The sequence below is a fragment of the Hoplias malabaricus genome, chromosome 7 (assembly GCF_029633855.1).
Source record: "Hoplias malabaricus isolate fHopMal1 chromosome 7, fHopMal1.hap1, whole genome shotgun sequence".
NCBI lineage: Eukaryota > Metazoa > Chordata > Actinopteri > Characiformes > Erythrinidae > Hoplias > Hoplias malabaricus.
This window is the reverse complement of record NC_089806.1, coordinates 45,724,236-45,745,734: the sequence shown is the minus strand read 5'-3', so window position 1 is coordinate 45,745,734 and position 21,499 is coordinate 45,724,236. Positions and strand designations below refer to the sequence as shown.

Genomic DNA, 21,499 nt, shown 5'->3' with positions numbered 1-21,499 from the left:
ATGTCCTGTTGTTAAAATAGTATGCTTGAAAACGATTTTTGGAAGTTAGCAAAATATGCAAAAAATCAAGTCAAATTATGGACTATGACTTAAACATCTGTTATTTACTGGCTTGGCATATGCTGGGCAAGGAGTACTAAGGCTACGTTCACACTGCATTTAAAGAGGCCTAGTCATGTTTGTGTTGTTCATGTGGTTCCATGAACAGCACAAATTGCATTGAATTGCATTGACATTTCACATCAGTTTTGGGCCACTTTCATATGATCCATGTCCATGTGTGGAAATTCCACTCTGTCTGAAAGACCAAGTCAGAATTCATGTGACATTTACGCCACTCCAGCTGCTGAGAATAATTTCCAGACTACGGTTCAAAGCATTTTTTCAACTTAATTTGAGGTGTTTAGGGGTTGGAAATGACCAGGTCAAAGAATTTCCATTGCGTAAAACATATTTGGAAACGGAAAAGCTGTGAAACTCCTGAAACCAGGTTCCTATCTCTTGTTTATGAGAAAATAAAACATGTGGAAAGTTGTATGAAGGTTTTTTTTTTAAATAAACAAGGGAAGACTTTTTTAGTAGTTCTATATCAGTTTGATATTTTTCATGTCGGTATGAAGCTGTTTAAATGTGGCTCCTGGAAATATTGAAGTAATTATGTCTGTGCTCGTCGTCTTCTCTTTTGAGACTTGTGTTCGTGAAAGACCCGGGAAATTTGAGCTTTGAAGGAGACCTCAGACCTCTGCCTTGAAAGTGATGACAAATGCTTTAGGATCAGTGATGGAGAAGTAGGAATGCAACCTCAGAATGACCTTCTGAGATGAGGCCCATTAGAGACCTGCATGGACGTGTCACTCACAAGGCGGCAGATCAGCGATGATGGAGAATTCCCACAGAGAACTTCAGAAAGCCACCAGCTCCGACGGGGTGGTCGCCGTGTCCCTGACCAGGCGGGAAAACAGGAACACCAGCGGCTGCAGTGCTCCAGGAAGTCACGCCGGAAAGCACTGAGCGTCAGCGACATGCTCCCAGCTATCTCCAGTCCATCTCCAGGGATACATAAGCTCACATGGTTTCATTTCTTTCATCACTCAGGAGTGGTGCTGAATGCTTGCTGGGATAAACAATAGCCTTTTTAGAATTTAGGATAATTATCATAGAGACATTCCCTCATATATTAATCTCCCTGTTCCCTCATGTATCTCTGTAATCCATTTCATTATACGAATGTATAATCAATAATCATTATTTGATATTACCATTAATAAACCAGTTATGTGATAAAACCAATCCTTGGTTATTTGTGTGTGCACTTCTCTTGTACCGAATTATTCCCTCCAGTTCAGATTCAATTTCGGAGCCAAGAACCTACAGCGGGTTAATGAGCATAATAATTCATTAATAATTATTAATTCTATCTAATTCCGCTATATGTAAAGTCTTCCAACATGATGATCTACTTGTCCAAGCTAAAGTTGGACAGGTAAAGACACTACATATCATTTAATGGCTCCCAAACATGGAGTTTAAGAAAATGAATTAAATAATTAATTATTAATTAAATAATAATTCATTATCATATATGCCGCTATGTAGTATTTATGCCAACGCAACTTGGGGCATAATTATTCCACTACAAATATATATTGGCGCCCAACGTGGGGCTCTGAACATAATCTTGATCAGAAGTTATGATTCCTGTGCAGGAAAATTGCACATCAATAAGCACACTGATAACAGTGGACTGTGTAAGTAAGCACTGGCCTTACAACTGGTTTCTTCCACCTTACTCTGCTCTAATTAATTCCTAACTACGAAGTCTTGAATGTGAGCAATGATTGTCATTTCACTGTTGTTTTGATTTAATGATTAGTGTGAACACGCTTTTCATTTGTGAAATTATTAGGCTGCTGCTGTGCGCCTAATTCAGAAGTAATACTGTGGGTTACTAGCTGTGCTGCGTCACTGTTTTAATACACACTGTGCCGCATGTATTACAGCGTATGACACACCCATGAGAGGTTAAAGTATTCACTGCGTGCGAATATCTGTGTATGTGCATGTTCTGAATCGCCCAAAAGTCTGCGAATTCCAGCCAATTGATCGGCAAATTGTGTACCTCTTATATACGGCTTGTTAAAATATGTTCATAAATACGGGAATTGTTTGTGAGCAGCGTTGATTCAACCCCTAATTAGTGAGACTGCGAATCCCGGTTCATAATTGCACACAGAATATCTTAAAACCCCTTGAATTTGTAAAACAACGTAAATAATGAACTCGCACAAAAGCAGCCCAAAAAGAAAGGTCCTTGTTCTTTAAAACTGGCAATGGTGTGTTTCCCCTTTAGTGTCTGAACTGTAGTGGCTCCATTTACGCCAAACCAGACAACCTAGCCCAGGGGGAGGGGTTAATTTAATTAAGGTATCACCACTGACCCAGCCCTGTGGCTGACTTGTGCTATTGCAACTGAAGTCAATTTATTGTGCCCTTTTTCGCATGACTTGTGCTACTGCATTTAAAGTTTCTCTGGTGCACCCTTGTGTATGACATGTGTAAGTGCAAGTTGATTAAAAGCAGTTGTCTTTCATATGGCATACTAAATTCGCATGTAAATTGTAAGCTATTTTTGATGTACTGCTTCTGTCCTTTATGCAGTCTTCCATAAATGGAAGTAACCAATTACTGATTATAAAATTTATATTGGTTGAGGGATCTAATTGAACATTAATTAGTATTAAATCTGGAACACAACCCATTCACCAAACATCAGTGATAAGACCCCTGACTGAGGTGTATTTGGAATTAGCAAGCTCAACAAGAGCCACAGTGTCAGAATATACAGCCATGATCCATGGCGCTGAGCCCTCACACATGGCAAATTTGATGTCGCAGTTAGTGGCCCTCCATTTAATGGAGGAACCTAAGGCGAGGCCTTAATAAAGGTAGCCAGCCAAATGGCTACACTAGTAATAGAAAAACTTAAACACACTGTCCAAGACATAGAATTAGAAACAGTGAACACACAAATGATGAGTCCAAAAATGGAGAACATAAGAAATGCTCGCAAAGAGCCTGCTCAGCTAATTGTAGTGCAAGCAAAAACAACAGCAGAACTTGCTGATTTGGGCCACTGAACTGCAGTCAAAGATGAACTCAAATTGTCCCAGCACCTGCAGTCAGAGACAGAAAGCAAGCTAAACTTTGTTAAAGCAGATCTAGAGAAGGTACGCTCATAGCTTTTTATCAACCAACAGAGAACTTCTCACATTCATAGGGAGCTGCCAAATCCAAAGTCCAAATGTATCCGAGTCACCTTTCCCAGCACCAACAGTCCCTTCTCCAGCTCCACCACTGGAGGTTAACAAAGTCCTCCCAAACACAGTTGAACATAGGTTCTCTCGGTTTAGCTATGTGCCCTCAGCACATCACCAGACTCCCTCCTACAGGAACCTGGACAGGAATTCGCGCCACATAACACGCTTCAAGCCAAAGCCGGATGGCTCAAATGAAATCTATTCATACCTAAAAGATATAGATTTCTTTTTGCAAAAGTTCCCTGGAGCTACGGTAGATGACAGAAACTACCTGGTCAGAATGACATTGTTGTAAACTTGTCTTCTGGTGGTTTCAAAGTGAAGAGAGGAGACCAGTCTGGATATAATGCTGTTTATTGAGCGCTCTGGTTCATCCTCAGACTGATCTCAGAATGATCTGGTCACCGGCTGAATCTCAGACTGATCTTCACATCTTGCTTTCCCTGACAGGGAGGTAGTGTGATGTAATCAACTTACAGATGTGTGAAAGGTCCTGGGGGTGCCATTGTGTGCACAGCAGGTGTGGAAACACCTGCCACTGTATTGTTTGACTGACACAATATACACTGCTTCACTACATCAGATGCATGGGAGCGGAATTTAGGATTCTACCATACTGAGGAGAACCGGTGAACCATGCTGTGGACACCCACATGTCCTAAACTATGAATTTGCTGAGCCAAGTATGGTAAAAGTGCCTCAGGTGCTACATACTTCACTCCCTTTGTCCAAAACCCACTGGAATCAAGACACGCACCTTTATCCATCCAAGACCACACTTCAATAGCAGGAGCATCAGAGTACATTTGCATTAGTGATGAACGTACAGTTTGTAAACTAGTGTCATTTGTTTTTGTAGCAGCCACTGTCACTGCTGGTAATTTCCCTGCAGCCTTTGCTGCTGCATCAGCCATGGCATTACCTCATGCTTCATCTGTGTCAGAGGAATTATGAGCTTTACTTTAACAACTGCAAGTTCTGTTGGAAGCTCACTAGCTGACATGAGATCAGAAACCAAAGACTCATGTTTTATAGGGGTACCAGCAGCTGTCAGAAAACCACGACGACGCCAAATATGGCCAAAATCATGAATGACACCAAATGCGTACCTGGAATCCGTATAAATTGTTGCAGTTAGACCTGAAGCTAGCATACAAGCATTAGCTAAGGCCACCAATTCAGCAGCTTGGGCAGAAAAATGATCAGGAAGACGACCCTGAGCTAATACTGCATGTGGCGAGCAGACAGCCCATCCAACATGTTTACAGCCATTCAGAATCTGTGCTGAATCATCAGTAAACAAAATCAAATCAGGATTTTACAATGGAATTTCAGAAATTTCCATATGTGGACTGTGTGACAAAACAACACAGTCATCACCCTCATTACAAGTATCAGACAATGCAGTCATCATTAATGACGAGGGATTAGTGATCTGTGCCCTTTGCAGGCAAATGTTAGGAGCTGTGAGTGCAGAGAGCCAGTTATCCCATCTCTGAGTAGTAACTGTAATTACACGAGCTGAAGACAATGGAGATTTAACAGCATGTGGACAATGCACTGTGAGTGACTGTGATAAGACCACTGGCGTACACATAGTAATGGCTAAATATGTTGAACCAAAGACCGTTTGAATTTTTTAGCCATTGCAGTGGGTAGTAAAGTAGCTTGTGCTCCTGTGTCAATCAAAAAATCACATTCATTTTCATTCACAGTGGTTCTCACATACAATCTATTGTCATTATTTTGGAGAATCGGCTCCAAATACGCTCTCACCGCTGACATCTCTAGTTTAAATGCTCTGAATCTTTTGAAAGAGCAGAAATCTGAGTGGGGGCTGCCAGCTGAGTAGCCTGTTGTATAAGTTTTAACAGATGTCCAGCTACCTCTGGGGTGAGAGGACTATCTGACTGAGACTGTAATTCTTCTGGACTAGACTTGTATTTATAATTTTGCCATCTCCTCTTTTTACAATCTCGTTTCAAATGTCCCTTTTTCCCACAAAATGACACACGTTATTCTGGAGGACCTGACTACTTAACTGCTGGGGAACAGTTTGCAAAACAGAGGCAACATGTAGTTTAACCTGCACATCTCTCTCGTATGCTGTTAAACACTCAGACAACTCGGTCAGTGTACTAGTGCGCCAGTTGGGCTTCAACAGAGGCAAAACCTTCCTCATTTCTTGAGATAAGCCATCAGCCCACTGGGCCACTGACACCCGAGAATTCAGAACGTCTGCTAGTGATACAAACTCAGAACTTCCCCCATGGGGCAAAAACACCTCAGCCAACCTCTATGTGTACTGACTTACAGGCTAATTTTTCCCCTGATGACATGCCACAACTTTTTGCCAGCAAACAGTAGACCCTAAACTGTTCCTAAGTACTGTAAGCAACCCCATATTACAGTCCTGCACTGCTTCTCTAGATTTCAACTTATCTATCTGTGTCTCATAATATTCCTCCATGACTTCAATCTCAACTGGAAGGAGTATTTGCGAGCACACAGATATGATGTCTAATGGATGGAGAGAGTACAGTTTGATTTTACGTGTCATTTGTGTTAAGAAAGGACCAATGCCCATTTTCGTAGGGTGCCTAAACTCTTTAGACAGGCGATCTATCTGTTCTGGATTTAGTGGGTTGTGTTTAACTGAAATTTTATCCTCCCCCTCTCTAGACTTTACTTGTTTTACTACAACTGGAGCAGCTTCTAACATTGTTAGATCATAACTTTCTTTATCAGTGCTGTCACTAGAATCTAGAATCTTGAAATTTTGTAAGAGATGGATACAGCTTCTCCACATTTTTTGCAGCTAATTCCTGAAGGTCCCTTTTCTCTTTTACAAGTTTATCTACTTTAACTTGTAGTGCATTGAGAGTGCGTTGAGTGTGTTCACATGTGTTCTGTGCACTACTGGCTGCACGTTTATGATTAGCACACTCCTGTAACAGTTGTGTATTTTGTTCCTTCTGTTCATTCATTAGTAAAGAATGCCACTGTCTGAACACCTGAACACACCCCTCAAGGTTCTTCTTTTTCATACATTTGGCTAAGACTGTAAAACACTGCTCCTGACTCCACTGGAATATTACATTTCTTACATAGCTTAGCCTTCCTTTTGGAGCATAATTTGTCTAACATTTTTGTCAGACCAGCCTCAAATGAAGCTCTGTCTACAAATGCTGTTGCCATGTTAACATGTGATGTAGACATTTTAACACAAAAAACAAATTAAACAAACAAACACACCCTAGAGAAAATTCCATTTTATCCTTGCGTCTATTTGACCAGGAACTCTAGTGCACCCTTGTATCTTTCAACTAGGGAAATTTTAAGCACACCTCTATGGGCAGGAGAAACACTCTCCCCCACCGTGTCTTCTGTCTTAAGGAAACACACTTAAGAACATTGCAGTGTCGCAACAGACCTTAGGCAAATAATTCCTACACCTGTTGTCCTAATGAAACACAATTAGGAAAAATACCTGCGCATAGCAAAAGACCAGAAACTGGATTTGATCACATTCAAATCCCACTAAACCCTAATAAACCCAATTAGGAACGACTGTGTGCTAAGGCCAGGAAAACACCCTGCCTCACTTCTTAGAATAGTACTAAGAAGCCAAAAACAATACAAAGACAAAACATAGACTCTCTTAACAGCTCTTTTTCTCCATAAAGGTTCTAGTGGCTCACTGCTTGCATGTAGTTTGTTGTCATCAGAGGGAGAATCACCAACCCATCCGGATTTAGGGAGCTGATTCTGCTTCTGGGATGATCTGCAGCACAACTTCAGTTGTCTTCTTGGTGAGCAGTCAAAACCGTCATGAAAAGCCACCAGGAGATTTCAGAAACCATCTGAAAACCATCAGAACCGGGCAGAAACACCAACTCTTGTAAACTTGTCTTCTGGTGGTTTCAAAGTGAAGAGAGGAGACCAGTCTGGATATAATGCTGTTTATTAAGCGCTCTGGTTCATCCTCAGAATGATCTGGTCACAGGCTGAATCTCAGACTGATCTAATGGTTTGTAAGAGGCACACATCTTTATACCCATTTTACAACTTCACACATGGATTGATCTTTACCTAAAACAGGATCTGGAAGCACCAGGAACTGTCGTAACACATCACTGTCGTGAACAAGCCATAAACAACCTAGGACATATATATCATCTGAGGTCCTGGTGCACTGTCGTAAAGTTAACAGCTGTTCTTATCAAAGGTGTTTTAAACAGGGAATATGTGATCTCTAAAACTGTCCAAAATGTTATAGGAGAAATGGTACAATTCAGATCCAAAGGAAAAAAACATTACAACAACATCCAGCAGGGAAGTCAGCAGTTTCATTGAACGGCAACCTAACTATGTCAGGAAACAATATGATGTGCTCTGTGACGCTTTGGAGAAGGAGTTCTCCAATCAGCTGTCACAGGCAGGACTGATGACAGCACTGCAAGTTAAACAACAAAGGCAGGAGTCACCCCTTCAGTACTATCACCGCCTTAGACAAGCTTATTTCGGGCCCAAAAATGAACCAGGAATGGAAGAAGAGTTGGATTTCAAAACACTGTTTGTCCTAAATCTCCATCCCAACACCAGTTACTATCTAGGGATTGCAGCATGTCCATGCACCTTGTCTAGCAAACAGCTGCGTGACTTAGCACTCAGAGGCTTTTTAAAAGACCAGCAAACTTTAAACCAACGGCCAGAAATACAAAATACAAATACAAAATTTTAGCCGTCATACTCAGCCTCCCCTATGGAGCTAGAAGAAGCCACCAGGGCTGAATCATGGTTTCCAAAACCCGCTTCATCTCACAGGCTTAGAGAAAACCAGGATAATAATAAACCTTTGCAATTCAATAGGAGTTCTCCTCACTCCAGTCCTCAATGGTCAGGTGAAACCCAACATTACTCAAACCCCTGTGTTAATCAGTTAATGTCAGGGCACCCTCAGAATAAATTCCCAGCCAGTAGGCATGAGAATCAAGCACCCAAGGAAAATATGGTGGACCACGGATGTCCCCATAGCTCGCACACACGCGACGAAACCCTAGACAAAAGCACCTGTCCTAACTCGACTAACGAGAACAGGGATGAGAACTGGCACCAGTGTGATAGTTCAGACGGTGCGAATAAGTCAGAAGTATCAGGAATTAGCACAAAAACTCCATACAACTGTCACAGTTGAAGGAGGATGAGGAGGTGGACGTACACGCAAGGAAGATTTATTAAAACAAAACTAAGGCAAACACACAACAAACAGGAGCAGGGTGGCAAGAAAACAAACAAGAACTCAGGGAACATAACTAGAACAGGAACATGACTGTGATCTGGTGGTAATGTGTAAGACAGCAGACAAAGAAACACATCTACACACACAAGAACCGACAAGGGAACACTGAAACAAAGGTACTGTATATAAACAAAGCACTGATAAGGAACACCTAGGGACAATAACGAGATGGCAGGACTACAAAGGAGACTCTGATGAGAGGGCGGGACTAGGGCGGAAACGGGAAGAATAAACAGAGCCATGTGCTAAAAGAGCACATGGCGGGGAAAACAAACACAGGACGTGACAACAACCACTAAACAGGTGATTGCGCCCCTGTATAAAGAGGAGCATCAGACAGCTGACCTCTGCTCAGACACCTCAGGTCAAACGGAGCATTTCCCAAGGACCCCTGCAAGCTCATTCATGTCACCTAAACACCAGGTCCACAGAGACTATTAACACCTTTCACACTCCAACAATGACAAAGGATGACATGAGCCAGAAAATCTCGGCTCATGATAAACAAATGACTGTCCAAACAATAACAGCTCCTTTTCCTAACACCCATTCAGATCCCAAATGGCCTTCAGAAAGAGATAAACAAAAAGGTCTGACAAACCAGGGTAATCACAAAAATATTCAGTGTGATTGTGAGCCCATTCAATTCCCAAGTGCAGGACAAAAAGGGACTAAAGCAAAACATCACATAGTCCAGCAAAATACATCCAAAACACAACAGGATAGGGACTCATCAGAGCCGCATTTGCAGTGAACCAGCAGATTCTGGAAAAGAGCAAAAAGGGGATGCAAAAATTGGTTATGACCAAAATGTGTTCTGTGCAATGCTGAAAAGGGGGAAAAGTTTCAAAAGTACAACTTTGTTAAACTGGCCCAAAAGTCCATGAAAAGTGAGAAACAAGCTCATAAGCTCCACATGGGTCAGACCCACACAGGGTCCTAAATCTTTTCCCCACCATTCATCTTTTTCCAGGAATGTGAATAAAGATCAGCAAAGCGCTGACTTCAAATGGGTTCACCACCACCAGATGGAACCTCACCAAATCACCGTGGGATGTGTAGGGAATAACAACACCCTTGTTAAGTCATAAAGAGCAACAGAAACACAGAATACCTTTAATGGTATTAATTGTCAGCTTCCACCACCGAGTATGTATAAAAAAAAACAATAACAAACAAACTTTCATCTGTATTCACATTGTGTCCGCCTGATAAAGTAATCCGTGGTATATCAATCAAAAACAAACAGAAAAATTTTAAATTCTACTTTAAGCATTGTATTCCATTCTAACTTGTGTATCACTGTCCGTCGCTATGCACAGCTAATTCATTAAGCCACGACAAACTATTCAAAAGAGGGGTGACGCAGTCAGCACATACAGTACTGCTTTAAATATTTTTTTTACTGGAAAATTTTCTTTTCTTTGTTTCTTCAGTAATCTAAGGTGATAACACTCACATTCAATGCCTAACAGGCTTATGCCCACTAGTTAGGTTAAATCAGTGTTCTTAGTAGTTAGCTCTACTATAGAGGAACACGCTGCTTATCTACTAATTATCACAAAGGCAAAGGTTATGGAAAGTATTTGCATGGGTTTCTACCCCTGAACATTTCCTTTGATAACAATTATATTTCCTAGTTAACAGACACATTTAGAGTAAGGTGAACAATCATACCAACATATTGGATCAAGTCCAATAAATGAATGAATGAATGGGGCATAATTATTCCACTACATAATAATGACGAAAGGTTTACTTCAATCTGTCGCTGAGCTAGCATGAGCAGAGAGCTGTGTACACAGTGAAATTTTTTGCAAATGGTCGCGTCACTTTGCCACCTTGCCTCAGGTTTACAGATACCGTGGATATAGATGAGAAGCTCATTCTCAGTGTTTCCCAGTACCCAGAGGTATATATCACCACTTTAGAAGTATATCCTCACATTGTGAGGAAAAACAAAGCATGGCGACTTACCAGGTTCGCACTCGGAAAACAATTTCACAATTATGAGGCCACTACATATATTAATTTAGCCAGTTAGCCTGTTGGCAACAAGCCTGCTTAAATAACTGCTTAAAAAATGAGCTCTGATGACGTGATGCTCCTAGCTAAACGGAATGCAAATTGGCAATGCTAAAAATGCTTGTTAAGTGAAAACACCCCTCAGCTTTGTGGCAAGCGACGAGCAGAAAGTTTGTCATGTGAAAGAACCCTGACTGTCATGTCAGGGGGCTTTCTTTCAATGCCATGTTAAACCAAGTGTCTACGGTTCTTGAAAGTTTATTTAGGATCTCCTGTAGGTTTTTAGTCAGGTTTGGTGTCATTTTAATTGTCACTTGAAGTCTCAGTGTCTGTAGTATCCATTCCATAATGAACAGAGAAATATAGATGTCTTTCCTTTAATATTGGAAAGTATGGAACTTGCTTTGATTCACTGAGAGGAGAAAGATGTTGCTTGGTGTGTCTTTTGCATGTCAGGTGTGTGGGCCATCTACCAGACATCCTGGCCATTTCAGCCGATGAGATTATCTCAGTTGTAGTTCATTGCCCATGGATATAGATTGGTTCCATTCAAAAGGGTTGGGGTAATGACCCCCCCCCCCCCCAAAATGGGCTTTAATCACTCTCGACCTGTCTGGGGGAGCAGAAAATGACTTGATCAAAGGTCTGTTTTTTATCTGACCTCAAATAAACAAGCAATTTTAATTGGGAGATTCAGGTCCTGACATCACTACAGTCCCAACAGGGGATCAGTGTGTTGTAACTGTGGCTCAGGGATTTGGTCACAAAGTGGCTTTGTAAGTCAGCTGTATTCTGGAGCCATAGTTGTGAAAGTGACCTTCAGCAGTTTTAAAGGACAACATCTGATTTGATGTGAAGGTTTAACGCTCTTAAAAAGAAAAAAAGTTATAAAATTCAGATGTTTCCTCACCATTTGCTAGCTCTACAGTCTGTTTGTATGCTCTACAATGTTCTAATGTGTTTAAGAAGCCCCACTGTCTGTAAATGAATGAAAAAAAAAAAACAGGCTCGTTCCAGTGTGCTAGTCTTTCTCTCTCTCTCTCTCTCTCTGCTCGTGACAGAGGCATCTGGATTTGTTTGAGTTTGAATGACTTCTAGATGGTTTATGTTGTTGGCTTTGTACTAAATGAATAGTGTGGAAGAATCTTTTTATTGAAACAGATGCCTCTTTATGAACTGGATTATTGGTGGTACTAAGATGAATCAAGAAGATTCTTAGAAATAATCTTAAATTTCTTGTTTTTCTAATAAATTGTATAAATTCATAAGTTAACAGGCAACAAATATAGATGCAGAGTATTTCTGTTGCTTTTCTCACTGATTTAAAGAGTCTGACATATTCTTTGTCATAGTCAAAGTCAACTCTGAAGAGAGTAAATATATCTGGTCACGGTGAAATATATCTGGTCACCTTTCTTTTAGTGCAAGTCTTATTACTTAATGAATGACAACATGATATTATTTATCTCTAGGTGTAAGCAGGATTTTCTAATATTTTTAATATTAATGTGATAATACTTCCTAAGGCAATTTTGAAAACAGTTTACATTATGCTTTCTATCATGATTTCAGGACAGTTTCCTAAGGCACAGACCCATTTCCTGAAGTAAATAAACTGACTGAAACTCACAGTCAGACACATTTAATGGATGAGGTGGTCAGTAGGCTTATAGGGTACAGTATGCCTGCTCATTGAAGACTTCAGCATAGATTAAAATATAATAATATATATATTTTTTTAAATCAGTGTGAGCTGTGTTATTGTAAAGTATGAGTTTTGAAACTGTGTAATTCATTAAAGTATATTCATCAGTGAAGAATCAGTGTTACAAATCCTAAGAGTTAAGGTTAGTTTAACACACTTTCTGAACCATGGGTAAAACAAAGCATAGATGACTGGATTAATGGTTGAATTTAGATAAACTAATATCAAAGAAAATCTTAAATCAATTTGGATTACAGTAACTAATATAGTGCAAATAAAATATGGAAGCAGGCAGGCCACAAATATAGACACCAGGATTCCAAGCACTTTTGCAGCTTTCCTCTCTGATTTTATAGTCACGGTCTGAACGTTAAGGTCTCTGATAGCAGTGGCATGTTTTCTTGCAATAGCAAACACTCTGCCATACAGTGTGCTTATAACAACCAATGGAAGAGTAAATTTAATCAGGAGGTCAAACAAAAACCAGCCCTCATCTAAAGATGAAAAGCAGTTTCCTGGGCAGATGACAATATTTGTGTAGTATCCATTAAAGTATTGAAGTGCTATGTGGTAAAACAGCAATAAAATCCACATAGACACAACAACAGAACACATTCTATTCACAGAGACTGCTTTAGTGTAGAGGAATGGATTAGAGAGAGCAAAATACCGATCGACTGCAATCAGAGCAACAATGAATATTGAAGAAGTTGTGAGTGAAAGGGAGGTTAGAACAGAAAATACACAGTGAGCGCCGTTAAAAATCCAACATGATTCAATTATCCAAGTTAAAGCTGTTGGCATCAGAAGGACTCCAATCAGAAAGTCAGATAGAGCCAGAGAGAGGATGAGCATGTTAGTCGGAGTGTGGAGCTGCTTGAAGTGACAGACAGAGATGATGATGAGCAGGTTTCCACACACTGTTAACAGAACTACAGCAGCTCCAGATACATACAACAACACATACACTGCAGTTGATACAGATCTCTCTGGACAGGAAATTCCAAGGCATTTGCCAGTTTGGTTAATCCAAGTAAGATTCATGGATACAGCATTTGAGTTGTGGTAAAATTAACTGAGAATATAGATATTGTTATGAAAGAGTAAGAGAAATGGAAATATAATGGTTGAGAAGTTCATTGTCAAAGGAGCAAAGGATGAAGTGATGTCTGCTATTTTTATACCTTCAAAACCGCTCCCAACCCTGATTTGCATAACATCTTAATACATGATCTCATGGGTAAAGAAAAAAAAAAGTTAGAACAGGTCTGTGTGTGGGAACAGAAGCAGTGTAGTCCTCCCACAACTTAACAATAGATTAGTTGACACTTGGCATGCTTTATGATCATTGCACAACCATACAATGAGATTTAACCTCTGAATACAATCCATTACTGGCAGTGACCACACTAACATACTAGTGATTAGGTCAGTGGGCCCAGAACTGGAGCAGCAGGCAGTCATTCTCAGCCCCCACTTCAGCTGTAGATGTTCCTTTCAGTTGTAGGGATCAAACTGGTTACCTTCCAGTACCAAGCTCATTTCTCCAACCATTAAGCCAAGGCTGCCCCCAAAAATTCATGGTTCCACTGGGGGTGGGAACCAGGACCTTTTGTGTGTTAACCTGATGTGATACCCAAGATTAAATAGATCTAAAATGATCAATAATACTGCTAAATTTGACTTGAGACATATAAATATTCTGATATAATAATTCTGATCTAATGTAGGGAGTCAGCGTGATATTGCAGTTATCATTTGGTTTGGAGATATACTAAGAAGCATTTTTGCTTACTGACTATCTGACAGAGGCCGCTTTTACATGATATGCCGCAAGACCGCTTTCCACTGGCAGTGCCATAATTTTTTTATGGAGAGTGTGTCGCTGCGCTAGTGTGAGCGGTAAGCTGTGTGCAAGTGATCTTTTGCCACATTGTCGTGTTGCTATGCCATCTTGCCGCTACGCTCACAGTTGAACCAAATCGAACTTTGACATACTTTCCGCTGCACAGTCAATGAGATGGACTGAAGTGTATGATGTAAATCTGTGGGTTGACAGATACTTTGGATATGGATGAGAAGCTCATTCTCACTGTTTTCCAGTACCCAGAGCTATATAACACCACTTTAAATGTATATCATTACATTGTGATGAGAAACACAGCATGGCGACTTACCAGGTTCGCACTCTGAATACAATTTTACAATTATGAGACCACTACATATAAAAGTGCTCTGATGACGCTAACACCACTCATAGCCAAACGGATCGCAAAGTGGCGACTTGCAGAATGCTTGTCAAGTAAAAGCACCCCTCAGCCTCACAGCAAGTGACAAGCAGAAAGATTGTCATGTGAAAGCCCCCTGACTGACTGACTGAGTGAATGACTGACTGACTCCTATTGTTGAAACATTCATGTGCGAGTAGGAACATAATTTCAAATTTTGCTGTTTGTTCAGCCATATTTCACAAGGTGGCACTACTACACTGTCTATTGTTTGTTCAGCCATATATCACATAGCGCTTTACCACCAACAAGGAAATGGAACGGTTCCAGTTTGTGAACTTTGGAACGATTTGGTGTGTTTCCACCGACATAAACCGTTTCCAACTGGAACCAAAAAACAGTACTATAGAGTGCACTGAGGATTCAGTGGTTCATGCCAAGCCTTCTCATCCATCAAAGGGAGAAATGCTATGTGAAGGACTCTCTCCTGTGTCCTGAAGTCCACTATCAGTGATTGTGTTTATCCCCTGCCACATACTCCTCACATTGGAGGTAAGAAACTGTGGTCCCACTTTGTATCTGTACTCACATTTGGCTGCTTATATGGTCTTATGGAGAGCATAGCATTTCCTCCTTTTTATATGCCTTGTACAGTTTTGTGTCAGAGTTTGTGTCAGCCCTCTGAAATCTCTCTCTGTTACCACATTTGTCTGCACAAGATGAATAAGGAATTATTTGTCTGGGGATCTGAAAGACTGAATAAAATTGATGTTCTCACCATGCATTTTTGATCAAAAAACATATACCACGTCCCTTGCTTTTCCCTGAGATGTAACTTGCTGAATTTGATTTTGTGATCAAGTCTCAGCCAGGTTGAAAAAGAATGCTAATGCTGATGCGTTGTTTCAGTAGTTTTTACCTGGAGGTGAGGTGTTGGATAATCTGGTCTGTGGTATTCACATCCTCCTTCTTCTACACCAGTTTGGCTGTGTAGAACCCTTTTCACAGGTGACTCAGAACCATTTATGTTCACCTTTCTCATACTCATATTGAATTATATGTGTTGTAGGAAACTGATCTGTTTATACAGGAATTCTTGAACTTTTGGAGGAAGAATTGGCCTAACCTGGAAGAAAATAAGGATATTTCCCAGTAGGCACTGATGTTGCATCAGGATCTGCTTTAATGTAGTGTTTGGCGGACTTCCAACTACTTCTTCTTGGACCCAGCTTTACACTTTACTTTAATAAGCAAATTCATTGCACAAACACAGAACATTTATTTGGATAACAATAGGTTTCACAACATGGGACTAATTATTAAAGTTTCATAGACTGGGCTAACTGGTGAACCAGCCCCTTTTATGACATTAAATAATGTGCGTTGAAAGGAAATTAATATGTGTATTGCATTAACTGAGGTTATTCAGAAATTACTTATAACTGGTAAATAAAGGACGTGTGTAGTGGGTAAAGTTATATTGGATTTGGCGTTCACCTTGAGAACACGTATGAGAGCCTACCTGTATGTTAAGGTCTCTAATTGCAGTGGCATGTTTTCTTGCAATAACAAACACTCTGCCATAAAGTGTGATTATAACAGCCAGCAGAAAAGCAAATTTCACCAGGAGGTCAAACAAAAACCAGCCCTCATCTAAATTTGAAAAGGACTATCCTGGACACATGACAATATTTGTGTAATGTCCATTAAAATATTGAAGTGCTAAGTGGTATAACAGCAATAAAATACATAAAACCACAACAACAGAATACATTGTGTTCACAGAGACTGCTTTAGTGTAGAGGAATGGGTTGGAGAGAGCAAAATACCGATCGACTGCAATCAGAGCAACAATGAATATTGAAGTGGCTGTGAGTGAAAAGGAGGCCAGAATGAAAAATAATCCAACACGATTCAATTATCCATATTAAAGCTGTTGGCATCAAAAGGACTCCGACCAGAAAGTCAGACACAGCCAGAGAGAGGATGAGCATGTTAGTCGGAGTGTGGAGCTGCTTGAAGTGACAGACAGAGATGATGATGAGCAGGTTTCCACACACTGTTAACAGAACTACAGCAGCTGCAGATACATACAACAACACATACACTGCAGTAGATACAGGTCTCTCTGGACAGGAAAATCCAAGGCATATGTCACTTTGATTAATCCCAGTAATATTCATGGATACAGTTTTTGATTTGTATTAAAAATAATTGAGATATTGGCACTGAAGTGAGGCCTTCTAATTATATAGTTTAAAAATGTTCCCACCTCTAGTTTGAACATGGTAATGCATGATCTCATGGGTAGTTGGATGAAGAGAGAGAACATGCTAGAACAGGTCTGTGATTGGGAGTTAAAACAGAAAATTTGTCCAACCAAAATGTGATCAAGATTATCAACAGAGCTTCTAAATTTAACTTGTAAAAGCAGGTGTACATATAAATTAGGGAGGCAAGGTGACATAGTAGTTATCTTTTTTTATCTGTGAAACTACTGAGAGTTCCCCCCACCCCCTCCTCCTTAGATATGAAGCTCATGCGGGTTGCCTGGTTGAGTGAAACTTAACCTATATGAAAAAGAGCAACATTTGTTTAAGACATTTGGACATTCAGCTAAAAAGAAGACGCCATTATAAACATATTTAAACAGAAACGTGTACATCGTTTCATTTAAACTGCTGACAGGCACAAACACGAATGAACTGCCACTGTTTTGTAACCTTTATTTACTACCTTTAAATGTTTCCACTTGACTGAGCTGAATATTTCTTACTAATTGATTTTGTGCTTGTTATGCACAGTTTTTATATTCAGAGTTTTAGTTACACTATAAACAGGTCAGTTTACCTGGTTCAACAATAACGATTGCCCAGAAGCTCAGGGCAAATAAAACGCAAGTATGCGACAGCAGTACAATAAATCACTTACCCGGACAGGCATGATATCTAAAGTTATTTAAAGTGTGTAGGGAATGGCCAAACAAGGCAAAACTGATGCTTATTTGTTTATAAAACAGTCAAATAGTTTATCATAAAAAACACACAGGATTTGTCTTCTTTCAGCTTTTTATTGATAATTTACCAGGTTTATTCTTGGGTTTAATTTTCTCGTAAATTTTCAGGGTTAATCTCAGGTTGATGACCTACAGAGAAGAAAAACTTATATTCGCTAACAGTTTTAAATCAACACACAATGTACAAATAATCTCTACACAAACATTTAGAACATTTCAGCAGTCCTACCAATCACTTCAATCAAACTTTTTTAATAGCTCTTTTTACAGTAGAAAGTTGTCACAAAGCAGCTTTAAAGAGATCCGGGTCCAAGCCTCCTATGAATGAGCGAAGTGCTCCGGGTGCTTCGGTTTCCTCCCACGCTCCAAAAACACATGTTGGTAGGTGGACTGGAGACTCAAAAGTGTCCGTAGGGGTGAGTGTGTGAGTGAATGTGTGAGTGTGTGTCGCCCTGTGAAGGAGTAGTGCCCCTTTCAGAGTGTGTTCCTGCCTTGCATCCAGTGATTCTGGGTAGTCTTCGGACCCACCGCCGCCCTAATACTGGATAAGGATTACAGACAATGAATGATACAGTTGTGTGTCATCAGCGTAACAAGGAAATTTAATACCATGCTTACAGAGTCTACCGCAGTGGCAGTATAAAAGAGACCCAAGCACTGACCCTTGTGGAGCACTATTTTTAACTAAAGTATGATGTCAGGATTTATTATTTATATAAACAATTTGATAACATTCAGAGAAATAGGATCTGAACCAAGAGAAGGCAGATCCTTTTATTCCTACCCGATGTTCCTGCCTATCAATAGCATCACATGATCTATGGTATCAAACGCTGCACTAAGGTCAAGCAGCACCGGAATAGTGATATAGCCCTTATTAAGTAAAAGGAGTAAGTGATAATTTACTCTTGTTACAGTTGTTTTCCGTGCTTTGATTTGGTCTAAATCCAGACTATTAAGTCGAATGCAGTGAATTTTATCATTAAGAAACCTAATAAAGTCATTAATACAGAAAACAGAGGGGACAATGGAGTTGATTTCCTTTTTGTTGCCAGTTAGATTTGACACCGTGCTAAAAAAGGAATCTAGGGTTGTTGTTTTTTTTATAAGGGACGAGATGTACTGTGATTTGGCTTTAGATGAGGCATGTTTGTAGTCGGTGAGGCTGTGCTGCCACGCAATTCAGAAACATTCTAGTTTAGTGTTTCTCCAATTACGTTCATGGTTACGAGCAGCCAGTTTTAAGGCACGAGTGGCATGGGATACAGAAAAATATTTTTTATAAAACATTAAAATAGATAAAAGTATCCTTGTGTTCATAACAAACACAGGATTGAAACAGAAAACCTTTGAGTTCTCATGCCTTTTGGGCACAGGAGTACAGAAACAAGTTCTTATGTTGTGGAAAACACAGGAAGTTTATTGGGCTAGATTGTACATTCAGAGGGTACTAATTTCTGTACTGTTTGAAGTTGATAGAATACTGTGCTTAGAACACATCAAAAACACAACCAGACCTTATTTTGGCCGGTGTGAAAGTCTTTGCTGATTAATGTAGATGGGTATTGCCTGTGGAAAGTGCCGTTTATGGCGTCTGGTTTGTAGATCATTCACATAAGCTACAGTAACATGCTCACTTGACTGAAATAGATGAAAGGCTCTGAGCTGCTCATGTGGGGTATTAAATAAATGAGTTTGGAACAGAATATTACCCTTTACAACGGTAACTATTTGTCTAAATTTACATTATCAGCCAAACCTAATCAGAGCAACATTGTATATACAGTCATGTGAAAAAGTTAGGACGCCACATGAAAACTTTTGTCGTTTTGAACATTTTTAAACATATGGACATATGAGCTTCATTTGAACAATACTGAGAGATGGTGCTTACGTAAATAAACAAAACCGAAGAAAATACTTATAAACACAGGTTGGAAAATTTAATGAACACAATTGTACATTCCTTGTGAGGAAAAAGTTCAGAGTGACACATTTAATGAATCGATGGTCAGTACCCATGCAGGATACAGTATGTGTGCTCATTGTACATTTTCACAGAGATAAAAAGACTTTTTTTTAGTCAAAGTGAGCTGTGTTTTAGAATATGATATATGAAACAATATGGTGTGAACTGTGTTAATGAAATCAAAGTTTAACAAACATTGCATCCAGCAACAGTAATAGCTATGAATTATTTAAAGAATATTCATTAGTGAAGAGTCTCTGTTAAATATTCTTAGAGTTAAAATTAGTTTAACACATTTCCTGAACCATGGGTAAAACAAAGCATAAATAACTGGATTAATAGTAGAATTAAGATAAAGTAATAACAGGATTCTTAAAAACAATCCTATTTCAATTTGTATTATTATACCTAATATAGTGTAAATATAATATGGAAGTAAACATGCTACAAAAATGGACACCAAGATTCCCAGGACTTTCGCTGCTTTCCTCTCTGATCTCATAGAGTCTGTATTATTCTTTGTCCTTCTCTGTATGTTAAAGTCTCTAATAGCAGTGGCATGTTTTCTTGCAATAACAAACACTCTGCCATACAGTGTGATTATAACAGCCAGTGGAAAAGCAAATTTCACCAGGAGGTCAAACAAAAACCAGCCCTCATCTAAATGTGAAAAGCAGTATCCTGGACACATGACAATATTTGTGACTATATAGTATCCATTAAAGTATTGAAGTGCTATGTGGCAACACAGAAATAAAATACATAGAAACACAACAACTGCACAATTTTTGTTCACAGAGACTGCTTTAGTGTAGAGGAATGGGTTAGAGAGAGCAAAATACCGATCGACTGCAATCAGAGCAACAATGAATATTGAAGTGGTTGTGAGTGAAAAGGAGGCCAGAATGAAAAATATACAGTAAATTATATTAAAAATCCAACACGATTCAATTATCCATATTAAAGCTGTTGGCATCAGAAGGACTCCGACCAGAAAGTCAGACACAGCCAGAGAGAGGATGAGCATGTTAGTCGGAGTGTGGAGCTGCTTGAAGTGACAGACAGAGATGATGATGAGCAGGTTTCCACACACTGTTAACAGAACTACAGCAGCTGCAGATACATACAACAACACATACACTGCAGTAGATACAGAGATCTCTGGACAGGAAAATCCAAGGCATATGTCACTTTGATTAATCCCAGTAATATTCATGGATACAGTTTTTGATTTGTATTAAAAATAATTGAGATATTGGCACTGAAGTGAGGCCTTCTAATTATATAGTTTAAAAATGTTCCCACCCCTAGTTTGAACATGGTAATGCATGATCTCATGGGTAGTTGGATGAAGAGAGAGAACATGCTAGAACAGGTCTGTGATTGGGAGTTAAAACAGAAATTTAGTCCAACCAAAATGTGATCAAGATTATCAACAGAGCTTCTAAATTTAACTTGTAAAAGCAGGTGTACATATAAATTAGGGAGGCAAGGTGACATAGTAGTTATCTTTTTTTATCTGTGAAACTACTGAGAGTTCCCCCCACCCCCTCCTCCTTAGATATGAAGCTCATGCGGGTTGCCTGGTTGAGTGAAACCTAACCTATATGAAAAAGAGCAACATTTGTTTAAGACATTTGGACATTCAGCTAAAAAGAAGACGCCATTATAAACATATTTAAACAGAAACGTGTACATCGTTTCATTTAAACTGCTGACAGGCACAAACACGAATGAACTGCCACTGTTTTGTAACCTTTATTTACTACCTTTAAATGTTTCCACTTGACTGAGCTGAATATTTCTTACTAATTGACTTTGTGCTTGTTATGCACAGTTTTTATATTCAGAGTTTTAGTTACACTATAAACAGGTCAGTTTACCTGGTTCAACAATAACGATTGCCCAGAAGCCCAGGGCAAATTAAACGCAAGTAT

General features: G+C 39.5%; 2 protein-coding genes and 1 long non-coding RNA gene across 10 annotated transcripts in view; 1 reads left to right on the top strand and 2 right to left on the bottom strand.

The window, feature by feature from the left end:
* Positions 1-21,499, top strand: part of LOC136702112 (uncharacterized) — a 269,541-nt gene that overhangs the window by 111,850 nt on the left and 136,192 nt on the right. The window lies entirely within an intron of this gene.
* LOC136701943 (trace amine-associated receptor 13c-like) lies at positions 12,440-13,393 on the bottom strand. Its single transcript, XM_066676743.1, has one exon. It carries the CDS (start codon positions 13,391-13,393, stop codon positions 12,440-12,442), a length of 954 nt encoding a protein of 317 aa, XP_066532840.1.
* Positions 19,792-20,778, bottom strand: LOC136701941 (trace amine-associated receptor 13c-like). Its single transcript, XM_066676742.1, has one exon. The coding sequence runs from the start codon at positions 20,776-20,778 to the stop codon at positions 19,792-19,794; it is 987 nt and encodes a 328-aa protein (XP_066532839.1).

What these genes read in the sequence shown, in the direction of transcription:
- LOC136701943 (XM_066676743.1), bottom strand. Translation starts at nt 13,393, where the DNA reads ATGAATCTTACTTGGATTAACCAAACTGGCAAATGCCTTGGAATTTCC.
- LOC136701941 (XM_066676742.1), bottom strand. Translation starts at nt 20,778, where the DNA reads ATGAATATTACTGGGATTAATCAAAGTGACATATGCCTTGGATTTTCC.